This window comes from Astatotilapia calliptera, chromosome 7, assembly GCF_900246225.1.
Source record: "Astatotilapia calliptera chromosome 7, fAstCal1.2, whole genome shotgun sequence".
Classification (NCBI taxonomy): Eukaryota; Metazoa; Chordata; class Actinopteri; order Cichliformes; family Cichlidae; genus Astatotilapia; species Astatotilapia calliptera.
The window spans coordinates 3573236-3590844 of NC_039308.1; the positions used below are offsets into that span (position 1 = coordinate 3573236).

The 17609-nt window shown below is 40.1% G+C and overlaps 1 protein-coding gene across 1 annotated transcript in view; it reads right to left on the reverse strand.

The window, feature by feature from the left end:
* Nucleotides 1-17609, reverse strand: part of LOC113025114 (Golgi apparatus protein 1-like) — a 155968-nt gene that overhangs the window by 65764 nt on the left and 72595 nt on the right. The window contains exon 28 of the mRNA XM_026172549.1: nt 10683-10755. Within this exon, the coding sequence (XP_026028334.1) occupies nt 10683-10755 (73 nt within the window). The remainder of the gene's footprint in view (nt 1-10682; nt 10756-17609) is intronic.

The window sequence follows — 17609 nt, forward strand, 5'->3', positions numbered from 1 at the left end:
GGGACACAGTTGTTAAATGTTTCCCTTATTGGACGTTTACAATATCATCAAAAATACAAAATATTGCTTTTAATGCCGTAATTTCACTTGATAGTTAAACACATTTTAAAGTGGACCTACTAAGTAGATCATTACCAGCTCCATGTCTTTATTCTTGGACTGCAGTAGAGCAGCTTTGCATCATTCACAGTTCTACACATTCGTATGTCTCATCCACGTTATGCCATGAACCATTTTAATGTGAGGAGCAGCAGAAAATCTGTAGCTTCTTGTGAAAGTGTTTTTATTTAACTTTATTTAACTCCCAGGTATGGCACGAAAACATCGAGGGAATGTGTCCTGTCATCAATCCTAAATCGACCAACAGCCTGCCTGCAGAAGAAGAACGCTGGAATTCGATGTTTTATGTGTAATTTAATGGACACTGGTAGCAATGCACATGCTCAAGTCTACCTTGTGGACTCACACACACCACTCATTTACATGTACATTACATCCACTCATTTCATACAATAAAACTGTGCATTCATTTAAATATTGTGCATATTGTAATTGGGTTGTATTTATACATGTGTGTGTATAGTATATATCTGTGTATGTATCCATATTGATTGTACTTTGGTCATTGTTTGAGTCATATACATTTCAATAACAATAAATTGAATCTAATCTAATCTAAAATTTCTTTCTCTCTAAGGAAAAACTAGAGAATTAAAGTGACACTTTATTTAACTACAGAGATACAGTCCTGTGAAAGACGAAGTACGCCCTGAGATTCAGTCGCTTGTAGAACCTCCTTTAGCAGCAATAACTTGAAGTAATGATTTTCTACATGACTTTATCGCCCTCTCACATCACATCACATTTTGGCTCACTCTTTACAGAGCTGCACTGAGGTTTGCAGGATTCATTAACAGCTCTCTGAAGGTCCCACCACAGCATTTCGGTCAGTTTGAGGTATGGATTCGTTGGCTTTGCATTATTGTCCAGTTGGTTTGGTCTGAGCTTTAGCTGTCAGACATGTGTCCTCAGATCTGACTCTGATATACAGAGGAGTTAATGGTCAACTCAGTGACCCCCAGGTGCCCAAATCATCAGCCCTCCATCATTGTGCTGACAGTTGGTTTGAGTTGTTTGTGCTGATATGCTATTTTTTGTTGTTGTTGTTGTATTTTTCTCTCTAATGTCCTGCTGTTTATTCTGGACAAATATCTCCACTTCTGGTCTCATCTGTACAAAGGACATTGTTGTGGTGGGTTTTTCAGATACAGCTTGCAAACCTAAGTCATGCAGCCTTTCTGGAGAGAAACAAGCAACACTCGTTCAGTCTTTTACGAATTTCACTGTCAAGAACATTTAAACTGCCGTCCGAGGCCTGTAGAGGCTGAGATGGAGCTCTTGGGTTTTTTGCAGTTTTTCTGCTTGGATGAAGATTGTGGCACACCTGAATGCTCCAGACCACCAAACTGCCAGAACCTCTGTTTTTCTAAAGGTGCTCACTCTTACTGGTCATCAGTTAATCAAGTGCATTTGAGTAGCAGCACCTGACTACTACTTGACATTTTAATTCTTATGTAAGTAATGAGGGTGTACTTAATTTTTCACACGACTATATATCTGTGTCAGGGCAAGGGGCTGAACATGAGCCTAAAATGTTTGTCTAATATTTTTCACCCCAATTTGCGACATTATATTACAAAATACAAATTACAAATATTCTTGATTTCCTGTGACCCTCCTCCCGTCAGCAGACAGGTTAAAAAGAAAATCATGGAAACAGCGCTGTGCCAAACTGGCACATCACACGAGTGTGGGTCTGTCATTGTGTGCTTGGATCCTGAGCAGAGGACTGGACGGCAGCCCCAGAGACTAAAGCGATGAGCCCGGATCAGTTTGGAAACACCATCTGTCTGTACATCAGTAATCACATTCCTCCAGCATTAGAAAGCACAACCATAACATCGATGATGCCTTTGGAAAGTGACGCCTTTTTTTGGAGACCTAAAATTTTTCAGGAGACTTGATTTTAGAAGAAGAGCACAATTAGTTTTAGGCTGTTGATTAGCCATTAGGATTTAGCGAAAGTGCTAAACAGGCCGAAGTGCAGGACATCGACAGAACACAAAGAGAACACATAAATGTTTAAATTGAGAAAAGTTACCATTTTAGGAAGAATGTTAGCTCATTTTGACTAAATAAAATAAATAAATGGGTTTGTGAGAGTTGCAAATCATTGTGTTCTATTTTTATTTACATCTTACACCCTGTCCCCACTTTTTAAGAGGTGGAGTTATGAAGAACAGCACTGAGAACACACTCAGCATTAAGGATAATTAACACATATCGTTTGACACAAGAGTCGCACGAAAAAGCTAACAACCATGATCCATCCATTCTCTTCCACTTATCCAATCTTAAAAACCGTAAAACCCTCAAGCAGTCAGCAACAAATTCAGTCTGAATTGGTTTTTTTCTCTTCCAACACCAAAGTGAATGTTATTGACTGGCCTGCACAAAGCCTGACTTGAATCCCATTGAAAATGTGAGGGGTGAACTGAAGCCAGACGACCATCAAATCTGGAGAAGCTCAAGAAATTTTCCAAAGAAGAATCCGCTGGGATCGCTCAGGAGACGCATGAGAGACTCGCTGAAAACTACAACAAATGACTGCAGGCTGTTATCCATTCAATTCAGCTTTATTAATTGAGTGCCAAAATTACAACAACAGTTGCCTCCAGGTGCTTTATATTTTAAGGTAAAGGCCCTAAAATAATAGACAGAAAACACCATAAGAGTCCCGCATGAGGAAACACCTGGCGACAATAGGATGGAAAAACTCCAATTTAACAGGAAGAACCGAGCTCAGGGAGGAGTGGCCAACTTCCGTGACTGGTGGCTTTTTTTTATCCCACAGAAAGGATACAAAAAGGTTAAGTACTGACATCAGAGGATATAACAGTTTTACCCTGGTGGTTCTTGTTTTTTGTGAAAAGTAAAATAATCCAAGCTTTCAAAATAAAACTAGGATGTTTGGAAAAATGATTCTGTTCTCCAGAAGACATCAGGTTTCTGATATTCCACTTAGTAGTTTTGTGCTTACTGGAAAAAAGTCACAATAGTTAGAAGTGACCAAAAAAATTCAGGGTCCTCAGAAGTACAAAAGTATTTGTGTGTCTGCATGAGTCCCAAACACAGAGGATGCAGCCATCGATCATATCTGAGAGATTCAGTAAAGCTTCTGTGAGAGGCGGCGTAATCGCACAACAGTCCCTCTGTGTGTGTGTGTGTGTGTGTGTGTGTGTGAGACTGTCATGTCATGTAAGCCAGCAGCTGCTGGACTTTGTCACACGGCTCATCCACCATGATGACAAACACCCTCGCCTCACACTGACATGCACTCAAAATAAACAAAGATTTGGAGCGAGACTAAAAAACTAGAGCAATTACAGTTCATTTGGGTTTTCCACAGCTGTGGAAGTTTCCACAGCTACTTTTAGAACTATTAACACAGAATTAACACATCAAAAAATGTGGCAGTCCAATAGAAACGGACTTAGTACAAAGCAGCAAGAAGAAGGTGAATGAAAAACCCAAATGGCATCACTTCTCCACCTGTTTTCTAATCATATCAGCTTTTATTTGAGTTACATTCAAGCAGAAACCTCCTTATGGGAACAATGATGTCAATGCAGTTCCTCTAATGTCCACTAGAGGCTCCAGCAGTAAGTCAGACTTCAATGTTACAGCACAAATAACCATGTTCACAGCCTTCTACAAAAAACAAAATTGATTTTTATAGATAATGTTGCAGTTTTACACATTTATCTCTTGCATTTAAACTGCGTGAGGTAAATAAAAGTTGCAGTAGGTGGGCTCACTTACGATCACACTGAATTAGGGACTCACTTTCCTAACCCAGCTAATCAGCTCCGGTGCTAGAATTAGCTGATGACTCTCTAGCTGAGCTTACCTTAAGCCCACCAGTCCCACATCATTCCTCACCCTGTCATCCTCTCAGCTCCCAACAATCAGCCATGCTTTCCACCCCTATCACCAGCCAGTCCTCTCAATACTTTCCAGTCATTTACCCACATCGGCCAACTTGCACTGTCCACAAGCCTTGATCCCTACAGAAGCACCATAAACCGTGCTGTGCGATGCTTCTTCCACTTCTTTGCAGTAATAACAGGTGACACGTGGTATTTTTGGTATTATTTTTGCCAGCATCTCCCTTATGACAACACAAACAGCATGTTAGGCTATCATAACAATGTTAACAACAACCACTTGGCAAAATCAGGATGTCCTGTAGGTTACAGTGAGCTTTCTGATGCAGATCAAACAGTAACTGGATTTGAATCAATCCTGTATTACTGATATAAGAGTAAACTGTGCACTACACTGTGTGGAGGCATCTGAGCAGTTAATCGTGCCCTTTGATTAACGATCATCAAACAATTAAAAAACACAATGCCACCTGCGGTCGTGCTCAGCTCTCAGCATCCCAGAGAGAGCCATGTTTTTTCCTCTGCACTGTTTAACATCACCGGTGCAGTGAAGTATTGATAATGTATAAGTCACGCCACACAGCCCCACTTCCTTCACCTCAGACTGGAGCTCAGAGCCTTCCCCCAGAGTCTTGGTCTCTGAAGCTTAGAGATGCATACGTTGCTTTTAAAAAGTCTTTCTTGCTAACATGAAAGGACGTCTGCAGCGAGGAAAGAGATTTAAAATGCAGGATGGAGCAACCAGAACCTCTCAGAGGGCTTCAAACTGTGAGACAGACCTTTAGAGGATGAGGGACAGAGCTGAGAATCAGAGCGTAAATAATTATTCAGACGATCACACATTTATCAGTGATTATACACCTAAGCATCGCAGTTAGGAAGTTTATTTTTCTAATGTTCTTTATGTTATCTTGCAAGAAAACTGTCATAATAGTTGAATTTTTCAAAAAGAAAACCCAAAAGTAACAAAATTATAAATTTTGAAACTAGGATAATGATAGATTGAGCTACAGAGAAAGCAACGTGTGGCATCATTCAGTTTGCCAAAAACCTCAGACACAAGTTTACCTCGTATCCAGGGCAACAGAGCTGGAAGCTAAAACAAGAAAAAACATGCTAAAGCACGGCGTGTTTTTAATTAACCTGAAAATACTTTCACTATGGGCAACATTTAAAACAGTTTAAGTATGATGATTAATCTACGTGTACCTTTTGATTACTGTTAAATCAAAGTAGCTTTAGAGAAAACTCAAATATTCTTAGTCACCCTGTCATCATATTGTAATGAAATTTCTTTTCTCGGGATGCTTCCTGCACTGGGGTCGGTGCTCTGATGCACTCCAAAATTGGCTGCTGCGAGATGACGCTCCCATTTCAGAGATGTGCAAAGCGACAGTGTAATTTGGAGGGTTAACAGCCTGGAAAACATTGTTTGCCTTCCATTGAGACATTTGTGTTTTGCACTTTGCTTGGATTTTTACTTTCAGCTTGAATGCTGCATTTTTATTTCATTTGACTCAACTTTGTACTTTGAAACGTGCAGTACCTGCAGTACTTTTGTCATGCAAAACTTGAGTGTAAAGAATTTGAAGTCCACTTTGCGGGTTTTTCTTGACTGAACTCTCCTATCTGTGCTAACAGTGTGATTACAATAGAGGTTTGGAAAAAAATATTGCCTGGTCTGATTAGTCTCAGTTACTTATCCAACACTGAGATGGTAGGCTCAGACTTTTTATGTAAACAACACGACACCATGGATCTGTCCTGCTTTGTATCAGTGGTCCAGGTGCTGCTGGCTGTGTATACCTATATGTGTATATCTATATACCTATGCAAATGGGAATACTGTTTTTAGGCACTGCAAGCTAATGAGACAGTTGTGCACATGGTTCCCATTAAGACTCCTTGTAAAACCCCTCCAAGACCCCCTGAAATTACACCACGTTTTTGATTACAGAAGAATTCTCAGGAAGTTTGGGGCTTCCGCAGCAGCTGTGACAGACTCGCCAAACTACTATTTTCCTCTGATGAGTAAACATTACTGAACTTGGGTCGACACGCTGCCGGTTTTTGCATCATCACGTGAACTTTCTTGGCTTGCTACCTGTGAATACTTCTGTCAGTGATAAATGTTGTAGCTACAATGAGCTGCTGTGTGTTTGTACCTCAGGCGAGAGCTCTGCTGCTCAAAGCAGGTTTGGTGTCGTTAGTTTTGATTAGGACACGGAGAAGGAGGCCGAACCCATCTGGAAGACAAGCTGGGGTGTTCAGACGGAAAAATGTCGCAGAAAACACACACTGATGAATAAAAGTCTGTGTACCTGCTCTCCATGTGGCCAAAAGGCTGAAACTTTTTTAAAAAACAATTAGCACATTTGAAAGACAAATCAAATGTAATTTGGCGGGAGATTTCTCGAGGTCAAATTATATAAAAAAAGACAAAGTGGGAACAAGCTTTGTCCATTTTTCTGTGTTTGTGGACGTATTGTTAATTCTAGCATCCACAAACATTCTCTGGATGTTTGGGTTGAGCTCTGACTCTCCACCTTAGTTTCTCATGATGGTAGAGGTTTAAGAAGTAAAGCTTATTTAAGCCTGCCGCCTTTTGCAGGCTGTGGTAAGTGAATTATGTGAAATCCTGAGCAACGAGGGTTCACGCACAGTGAACTGTTCCCACTGGCTCCCTCCACAGATCCTCACAGCCTCTCTGGGGGTTGGCTGTGCAGCTGCCTGGCTGTAAATCCCAACTCTGGCCGTCGCTGAGTCGTGTTCGTCCCGGCTTTAATCCGTCCAGCGGCGTGCGGCGGTGGGATTTGGAGGACAGTTTGGCTTTAGCTTCCATGTAAACAGAGAATGAGGTTAAAGCTGGGGACAGCTGGACCGTCATTCACTTTCAGCCTCAAACAAAATGCCAACTGCAGCACTAACAACCACAGAAAACCAGCATTGATAGAGCTGCTGTTCTGGTGGTACTACTATAAAAACACAAGTTTAACATGTAATGTTAGCAAAATTACTCCAAAGAATTTAAACGACATAAAGGATCTCGAACACTCAAAGATTCAAATGCACGTCCCTGTATCGCAGAGGAATGCTGTCTCTGTGAACCGCTCATGGATGTCTTCTAATGTAAATGGATTTACTGAAGCAACACTAGTTGTACTTGTTTTTTGGATAATTTGGATTATGGTATAATTCCCTGTAATTAAATGGAATTATAATTTAATTACGTTTAAATTACAATTATATTTACCTACAAATACATAAAGGTTGGTTCACTAGAATAAGGGGGTAGGGAGTCAAGTTTTTACAGGAAACAAAGAAATATTTATACTCTAAATACATTTATGTAGTGTGTAACTTCAGATATTTTACAGGAAAGCAGACAGAAATTATTCTGTACATAATTTTAACTGCAGTGTAAATAAATTAAAGTCTGTAATTTCATGGTAATTTTGCAGAAAAACAATGTTTCTCCATCTCACCTCATAGGTCTGCTGTAGCTTTTGGTCAGGGGCCATATCATGCACAAGACTAATGTTTATTTATTTATTTTAACTTTAAACAAATTTCATTAACTAAATTATCAATAAACTGTTTCAAATCTCTGCTAAATAATTACTAAAAAGTGAGGGAAATTGAATAATAGAACATCATGTACATAAACATAATGATGATAGAGATGTAAAAGTGCAAGATTGAACACTCGCTCGCTCCTCCTATTGTTTGTTTTTCCACAAAATTCCTATTAAATTGTGCTCTACCTAAAGGTACGCATTGCTTTACTTAGTGTAGTGTTTATCTATATCCATACTATGAAGTAATAGCCTTAAATAACATTAAGCATTAAATACATTTAATTTGATAATAATTCTTTCTTTGATTCCTGTAAAAATCAGACTTGTTAGCCCCTTATTCTAGTGTACCTACCTTTAAGTATTTGTAGGTAAATGTAATTACATTGTAATTCAAAATAAAATACCTTTATAATTATAAATGAAATGCAGGGGAGTCGCATGTCGTATTGTAAAGTTTTAACAGATTATGTGTCAAAGCTATTTTGATAGAATGATACAAGGCTGAAAAACGGGGCCTTGTATGGAGACACTGGGAACAGCACATTTTCTTAGATACAGATTTTCATCCAAATAGACTTTTCAGGTGTCATATTTAAATAGTCAGGTAGGTTGTGTGTATAAGCATCACCTTGATTTGTTATGCTGTCTACTCATCAAACGTGTCTGTTAGATATTAATGTTTCTATTTGTAATAAAGGTTCAGTAGCCATCAGATTACTGCAGTGAAGGAAATTAAGCAAGTAAGCAAAATGTATCTACATATACGTCTCTGTTAGTTTTCATTCTAGAACAAAGAACCATTGAAAGGTTTTAGTCGGATGACCTCAATGACCTGCATGATATTTATTAATGCAGGAGTTCACTAATGTCAGCAGACGTGACTATGCAGAGCTCTCAAAGTAATCACCACTTTGGACCATTTATAAGTGACTTACTGAGACTAGTTTACAGTGAATTACAATTGGACACGGGGGAATGGGAGGCAGAGCCTTCAGTTTTCAGGCCCCTCTTCTGTGGAACCAGCTTCCAGTTTGGATTCGGGAGACAGACACTATCTCTACTTTCGAGATTAGGCTTAAAACTTTCCTTTTTGCTAAAGCATATAGTTAGGGCTGGACCAGGTGACCCTGAATCCTCCCTTAGTGATGCTGCAATAGACGTAGGCTGCCGGGGGATTCCCATGATGCATTGAGTTTTTCCTTTCCAGTCACCTTTCTCACTCACTATGTGTTAACAGACCTCTCTGCATTGAATCATACTTGTTATTAATCTCTGTCTCTCTTCCACAGCATGTCTTTATCCTGTCTTCCCTCTCTCACCCCAACCGGTCGCAGCAGATGGCCCCGCCCCTCCCTGAGCCTGGTTCTGTTGGAGGTTTCTTCCTGTTAAAAGGAAGTTTTTCCTTCCTACTGTCACCAAAGTGCTGCTCATAGGGGGTCATATGATTGCTGGGTTTTTCTCTGTATCTATGAAGCGCCTTGAGGCGACTTTTGTTGTGATTTGGCGCTATATAAATAAAATTGAATTGAATTGACACCATTCAACTGAGGCACAAAACATGGACAAAGTAGTATGACAAAGACTATTAACATGGTTATCAAAGCTAAGAGCCTGGTCCAATGTAATAAGTACATTTCTGACTTTTGATTGAACCAATGATGGCCAAGATTGTTGATCACAGTGGCAACAAAGCTGTCAAGAGCACAAACAAGAACTTATAATGATAATGATAACTGATAATTATTTTTGCAACATTCTGTGAAGAAATAAAACGTATAACTGGATATCATGTCATATGTAAGATATGTGACACCTTTAAAAATGCCCAAAACAGAACCTTGAGACACACGACAGGACAAGATAACAGAGGAGAACCCAAAGTTTTCAGCAATGATCAATGTGAGGATTTGGATGATGCTGTTAAATCAAAAATGTTCATCTTTCCTCGTCAAAATTTCATTAGAAATTCTAAGAAGAGCAGCTTCTAAAGAGTGATGATGATAAAATCAAGAACTGCATATATTTTTGTTGTTGTTTTTAATGCAGTGGCGTCTGATTCACATTTGGTTACTAAACAGCTGTGAATGAAGCAATAAAACACTTTTAAGTCAGTTACATGTGTCTGCATGTAAACTGTCTGATTTCTTTCATGGCAAACTTCACGTCTTTATTGTCACACTCATCAACTCTGCCACCTGATGTTATCATTGTAAACCTGTGATGGACGCTAATGATGCTTTAATTAATTAACTCAGAAGGATGAGAAAGAAGGAGATTTGGTCGTTAACTTACTGTTAGGGAGCAGTATTTTTGACATTAATACTAATTTCTCGATGGAAAAATATGAGACAGCTTCTGAACACAAGCTTTGTTTTCTGGAAAGTCTAAGGAGGACATCTAGATGATGTTTAAGATTGATAAATAATCATCTCAACTATCAAGCTCAAGCTATCAAGAAAGGCTGCTGGCTTGTTTGTTTGGATATTCTTTATCTTTAGTTGTTTTTTTAACATTTCCACATTACTTCTTTTGAGTTCTTTAAGATTTATTGGTATTTATAACAATAAACGTATTAAATTATGCACACTTTTCAGTAACCGGTGCAAGATAATGTACAAACGTGCAAACTTTCTACTCCAAAGCAATCAAAGTGTCTTCCTAAAACCGCCTTTTCTCTACCTTGATGATGTACCACTTCCACCTGCACTGAGATTATGAGATGCTACTGCTTCTCTTCATCTTATCATGTCTCTAAGGCAGATCTCTAAATTATCAAGAATGCATAGTGACAACTGCAAAGCCCATTTCCAAGCAATCCCTAAACTTCATGCTGGAAGTTTCCTCCAAGATTTCCCTCCAAATGTGTTTAAATGTCAACATAGAACCAGCATAAAACAATTTCCAGCTGAGGATAGTGAATAGAATTCCTCTTTAGGACACTCTTTAGTCAAACTTTCATTATTTTTAAGCTTATTTCATAGTGTTGTGAGGGTGCAAGTCATGATCTTTTTCATTATTTTTAAATTGAAGTTTCTATAAATGTAACCACAGAAGCAATATCTGTAACTCAGGTGGAGTGGTAGATATGCAGACGCACCTGTCAATGGCGCTGCTTCCTCTCTTGGCTGTCGTGGTCCGACCGGCTCTCAGTTCACCGTTCATCCTGGCGTCTGGAAAACAAACCGTCAAATTAAGTTAGACACTGAGGCCTGGTGTCTCAGCACCTGACGCGAGGAAGACGGTAATGGAGTTAGACATAAAACACTGCCTGAACCCACAGCTGACACACACACACACACACACCTGTATTACTGACAGTACACTATCCATCACGTTACGTGGCATTACACTGACATACTTTCCTAGAGACTCACTCTTACTTTGGCCTTAAAGCAAGTCTACAAACACTAACTAAAGCCATAAGCCACACACAGCTCTCACACAGCACTTGCACGACTCCCAAAAGTAAATTAATAAAGAAAAACTGTACCACAAACAAAGTGCACAGCTACACACCCTCCCTGTACACAAACACACACACACAGCCCCAGCGGGCTCAGCCGGTGGCCCTAACGAGTGGCCAGAGCAACTAATTGGCTTCCATCTGTCAGACTGGAGTTAATTTTCTCTCACATTCATGCTGCTTTCCTCCTATCAACAACAAGCATGTCTGTCAGCCAAAGAGAGCACAAAAATGGGGTATGCCCTAACAAAAGGGAAGCAGAAAATTTGATTTCAGAAACCCCTGTAAACTCTTGTGCCGGGCTGTTACGTCATGCTGCCGTGATAAATCTCTGAGGTTGTGTCTGGAAGTTACAGCAAAGAGAACGGGCTCCAGAAAAATGAGAGAATTACTCTCCTGAGCAAGTTTCATAAACTGAAAGTAGACATAAATCTGCAAAGGGGAAAAAATTGAAACCTTATCCTGGGGCAAAGTCCTCCAATTTGTTAAATGTTTTTCATGGATTTGTTTATTCATACATACAGGACACACACAGTTTTTATGTCGCTCTGACCACAGAAGTTGATACTGAGGCTCTGTCTTCATCCATTTAGATGGGAGCTCCCCAAACAACTGCCCAGACTTATTACCAAGTATGACTTTGAGTTAAAAAGTTGCAATCTCTGGGGTCACTGAAAGTTTCACTTCCATTTCACTTCTTAACATCCAAAAAGCTATCTGTAACCATGCAGGTATGCTTTGGTTTACATCTACCTCATGAGAGAAAGTTTCTCAAACAAGACTCACTGGCTGAAAAGATGCTAAAATATACCCGACTAGCATCTATTTTATCTAGTCGGGTATATTTTATTTTATTTATCTCAAAGTTGGAGATGCAGCATTGTCATCATCTAGACCAGGGGTGGGGAACTCCAGGCCTCGAGTGCCGGTGCCCTGCAGGTTTTAGATCTCACCCTGGGTCAAAACACCTGAATCAAATGATTAGTTCATTACCAGGCCTCTGGAGAGCATCAAGACAAGTTGAGGAGGTAATCTAGCCACTGAAATCAGCTGTGCTGAGAACAATTTAAACTCCAATCCTCGTCCGCTGAAACCCATTTCACATCTGAATGCTAAGCTAACTCAGAAACCACAAGTTTATAATGCATCAGAACAAGCAAGCTAATGTACGACAAGTTCACCATAACGAAATTTACATGTATGCACCAAAATGGTTCAAACTCTATATATTATATGCATTGTGTGGCCATATATATTTATGTAACATAGTAACTCAGTTATTGAGCTTATGCTCTTTACATAAATGCCTTTTTTTTCTGCAAACGTGCTACAGTCAGCTGGCTTTTTGTTCATGTGCTGTGAGGTGGGAAATTTTAGAGTGATTTACAGCTTAGGAGTAGAGATGTGGACTTTTATTTATTTATTGCATGACAGGACACTAACGAGAAGCTAAATTGCAGAGACAGCTGCAAAGCACACAAAGCTAGTTGTGAAGAACCCAGAGTGGTGTATGCAGTCTCCAGCCCAGGAGCCAGAGCCTGATTTTCAGTAGGTAACAAAGCAGTGATGAGCAGCCTTATTTCTACAGTAGAATCAGTGTGGTGATCACAGTGGAGTGCTCTCTGGATTAATATTAGAATGAGTAGTATAATAAATGACGTTTTATCTAAGGCTGTACATGACCCTAACCCTATGTTTGTGAGAAAGGCACAACTGGCATTTTGAAACAAATGTGAAGTTTTTGATGTGTCACTTGGAATTAATTTTTTTTTTTCATTCCCCCCAAGTTCAGATTTGGTCTCGGCATTTATGATGAGGTGGTGACCATCTGGCAATCACTGATCAGGAGAGAAAAATGTGTGTTCCCCAGCCATTTGGCAGCTAACATGAAATTAAGTGCTAAAGCCACATTTACTGTATATACTTATTTAGGCTTAGACAATGTTCAGTGGCCCCCTGAAAACCAGCAGTCTAGGGGAAAACGTATATTCTAAGACTGGTTGGTGATTGGTTGCAAGAGGTTGCTGGCAGTCGATAGCGTGATATCGGTTGCAAAGAAGTAAAGTTTGCTAAACTGAACGCCTCCTTGCACTTGCATTGGTCGCTAGCAGATAGTCATGGTGTCCTATAGTTTGCATGGAAGACAGACATTCTTTGAAAGCCACTGCAGGCATCAGTCTGTCAAATCCTACTCAGAATGTAAATATTCTGCTAGACTACATACTCTACATACTCTGGCTCATGTAGTTTGGCATTAAAATCTAGGAGAAGCTATCACTGTGTTGTGAAATCAGACTGTTTTACATGAACAAAGACAGTAACATGGAGGCAGCTTGGCTCATGCTAACTGCTAACTGAAGCTTATCTTTCCATGATTAGTTGCTGTTGTCATGACAATTAACTAAAGACACCTAAGTGTGAATCTAGTCTAAGTTGTTAGATGCAAGATATTAATTGTTGAGATTTTTCAAACTAAACTTAAGAGGTGGTCAGCTTGACCAACATTAGCATACATGGAGCTACGCCATTGTTTCTACGCCATTGTCAAGCTTACATCTGTTGCTGTATTTTTGTAAAGTATCTTCCTTCCAAAGTATTCCTCTGGGTTTCTTTCTGTCCTCTTTCCTTCAGATTTGAACCATTCAGGCACCATTTGGGTTTTGTAATTGAAAGCTGAGAGCAGACTGTCTCTCACGACCTCCATCAGCGCTCCATATTCGGCTCCGAGGACCCCCCGCATGTCAAACCATGTTTGGTGGGACAGCAGGTGGCCCGTCGCCTCCCTTCATCCCTCTCTCCCTGCTCGTATCGCTGACAGTCTGCGGCAGGGTTGTTTATTGCTGGCACGCCGGATGCAGCTTGTAGGACATTAGTCTTTTAGTGCGAGGTTTATGAGTGCCGTCACTCACCATCTGTTAACTGCCGGGGTGCCTTTAATCGTTCCCGCCACCAGAGATCGATAAGCCTGCCAGGTCGCCACAGTGCCTGCAGCGCGCTGAACGGGTGACTGAGTGATTACAGCTGTTTCATTGCTTATATTGCATTGCATTGTTTGGCTGGCACATAAGCTTTATAGGGTGGAGACCGAGAAGAAGAGGAGAAATGCGAGACGAGGGATAGAAGAGAGCGATGACAAGATAATTTCACACCCTCCTGGTTATTGGTTTTAAGGGACGAGCTTTTCAGAGTTTGGCAGGAAATCCAGAGCAGAGCAGAGGGCGGGTGCTGGCGTTTGGATGAGGCCAATAAGGCTACTTCTCTCTGTCTATCTGTCTAAGTTTTTAAAGAGCTGTCAGAGAGCGTCCGTTCGCTCTGCAGTGATGATGATGGTCTGTCCGCCTCCATCAGATTCATGAAAAACACAACATTTATCAAAATAGCAACAGCAAAAAAGGCTGTGAAAAATGTATACTAGGCTAAGTAACGCCGACATTTTCTGTGGAATGTGGATGGCTGCTTCAGCAGTTAAATCAGTTTATGACCCTTTATCGGCAGAATACCTGTATCTGCATTTTGCACTGATGAATCAACTGGCCACTTGTATTGCAATCAACATTAATCAGAAGCTTGTGTGTTGCTTTTAAAACAGTCTGAGGCAAAACACAACTTAATACTTTTTATAAAATGCTTCAAACTTAGTAATAAAAGGTTTTAATATAATTCTAAGAGAAAATGAGGATTACAGACATGATTTTTGGTGAGGAAAAGCGCATAAAATTACTTTTTAAAGTTGGAATGAGATTCACATCGTTGAACTCTTGGGATCAATAGCCACTTTTAATATTATTATTATTTTACTCATTTTCACTCGCTTTGTGTTTATACATCTCTCTGCATTTAATCATTATTTATTCTTAATCTCTGGTTCTCTTCCACAGCATGATTGCTGCAGCTGGTTGGGGGCAAGGGAAGCCAGATGTTTCTTCCTGTTAAAAGGCAGTTCTTCCCTTCCACTGTTGCCAAAGTGTTTGCTCATAGGGGGTCATCTGATTGTTGGGGTTTTCTCTACTTTCTTTCTTGTGTAATTTTAGGATCCTTAGCTTACGATGTAAATGTAACAAATTTCCCACATGTAGGACTAATAAACGTTAACTTATCTTAACCTCCCAAGACCCGAACTCTTCCACAGCATGCATTTTTAATTTCTCTTTGATATTTGGCCTGATTGGAACCCGATGAATGTAAAAACAAAGAATTAGCAGATTTTTTTTACCTAATTTTTGTTTTTAAGAAAAATGAGAGCCACATATGAGGATATTCATTTAAAATTTCGATAGAACAGTAGCAGTATAACGTCTTCATAAGTGGATATCAGGCCCTTGTGGAGCAAAATTGAATATTTTGGTCTAAATAACCCAAAATGTGATGTCCACATATGTGGACCCCAGGTCCTAGGACAGGGGTGGGCAATCTCAGTTCACGAGGGCCGGTGTCCTGCAGGCTTTAGATTTCACCTTGGGTCAACACACCTGAATCACATGATTAGTTCGTTACCAGGCCTCTGGAGAACTTCAGGACATGTTGAGGAGCTAATTTAGCCATTTAAATCAGCTGTGTTGGTTCGAGGACACATCTAAAACCTGCAGGGACACCGACCCTCGTGGACTGAGATTGCCCACCCCTGTCCTAGGAGGATAAAGCACCTTGAGGCAACTGTTGTTGTGATTTGGTTTTATATGAATAAAATTGGAACTGTTTCTGCCTTAAAACTTTACTCATCAGGTCGAATCAAGTCTTTAAAGGGGCCTATTGCTTCTGGTTATTTCCTGTCATATATCTCATGTTCCAGCGCTGTTCTCTTCTTTGTCTTTCGATTGCTGCCTTTAGTGGTTGCCAGAGCCAATTCATCTGTCTCTGTCTCATCCTATCCCTAGCATCCTCCTCTGCCTCACCACCCTCTACATGTCCTCCTTCACTACATTTATAAATCTTCTCATCCATTGTCCAACACTTCTGCTGCCCCTCCTCTCCAACTTTCTCTCGAAACCGCTCAACCTCAGCTGTCCCTCTGATGTACTCATCCTGATCATCCCAGTGAAGATCTTAACATCTCCAGCTTGAAAACTGTCTTTGTCCAAGCCATATATCCTAGTAGATCTCACTACCATCTTGTAAAACTACAAGTTGGCTGTTCATATTAAATATGCCCAATGAGGTCAGTGTATGTAGAGTGATCTCTTTGAGTCAAAAACTCGGGCTGCAGACTGGTATTTTATTTAATTGACTCTTGGATGTCACAAAAAGGGGAAGTACCTAATATGGTCATCTCAGGAGCAGAGCTTTGGCTCCGAGCAGAGAGACCCCACCCTCCAAATGTCCAAGCCTTTAATCTGCAAGGGTCAGCCAATCAAAAGATTAAAGAGAGGATGGTACACCAGGATGCAATGTCTCTGGGATACTTTTTTCTTCACACGACTTTAAATCACACCAAGAGCATTTCTAAAGTGCCGTGTTTAGTCTGCACGGGGTCTTTTATTTTGTGACTTGATGAAGCTTCTGTTCATATTTTTAGTGACTGGAAGTGAAGAGCCACTTCTTGCTGCACCAAGGCCCAGCATAAAGACAAGTGTGAATCCAGTGAAGCAACTCGTGTTTTAGGACAAAAAACGGAGCTGGTTTTTGGTTTTAGTTGACCTCATCTGTGGATGCACCCACTGCAAACATTTATAACTCAGGGTAACTCCTTGAAATATATCAAACTTTAGATAGTTTCATATTTTCAGTGTATTTAGTTTTTCACATCTTTCAAGCCACTGGAAGAAGATGAACTGATTTCGAATAGAAATAAATCAATTTATGTAACTGTTATCCGTCATAAAGATGTCAGTTTATGAGAGATTAGGAAAATATGGTGGGAATGGCTGACACATACCAAGCTGACTTTGATGTTTAGTGTAATCTGTGTGATCATATACAGTGTTGAATTGCTGACTATTCTGCAGTATATTGCTATCGTACTGCCACATGAATTACCTTAAAGTGACAATATGCGTACATTACTGTCTACATACATTAGAAAAACATCCTCATTCTATACGTGACAGACAAACGCTGCCATCAGCGCCCATCTGTCAGCTCCTTAATGTCTCCAGGAAGAAATAAAACAGGAGCTTCTCATCCACAGCGTCAGTCTGGATGATCGGTGTGCCGATTACAGATCCATTCAGTTTCCTGTTGCAGCGATCTCCTTATCTCCTCTGCATCCTGCTTTCATTAGTTTGTGACTTTATGTCTCTGATGTTCATCCTGCTGCACTAAAAATTCAGTGTCACAGCTCAGGCTTTCAGAAGATGGTTGACGTCTTAAAATCATTTATCAAAACTGAAAAAGTCACATTGTCGTCGTGTTCTCCACCCTGTGTTAAACTTAAACTTCATGTGTCCTGACTTCTGCTTTATTTTGGAATTTTTATATTTTATTTAATGCCTTCAGCATCTGTTTAAAAGTGTTACTGAGTCCCAAATATTTTAGAGATGCCTCTTCAGCCATGTTCACACCACTTTTACAAACTGTGACACTGATCTGTCAGTGTGGATGGTGAGGATGTTACATGTTTTTCAA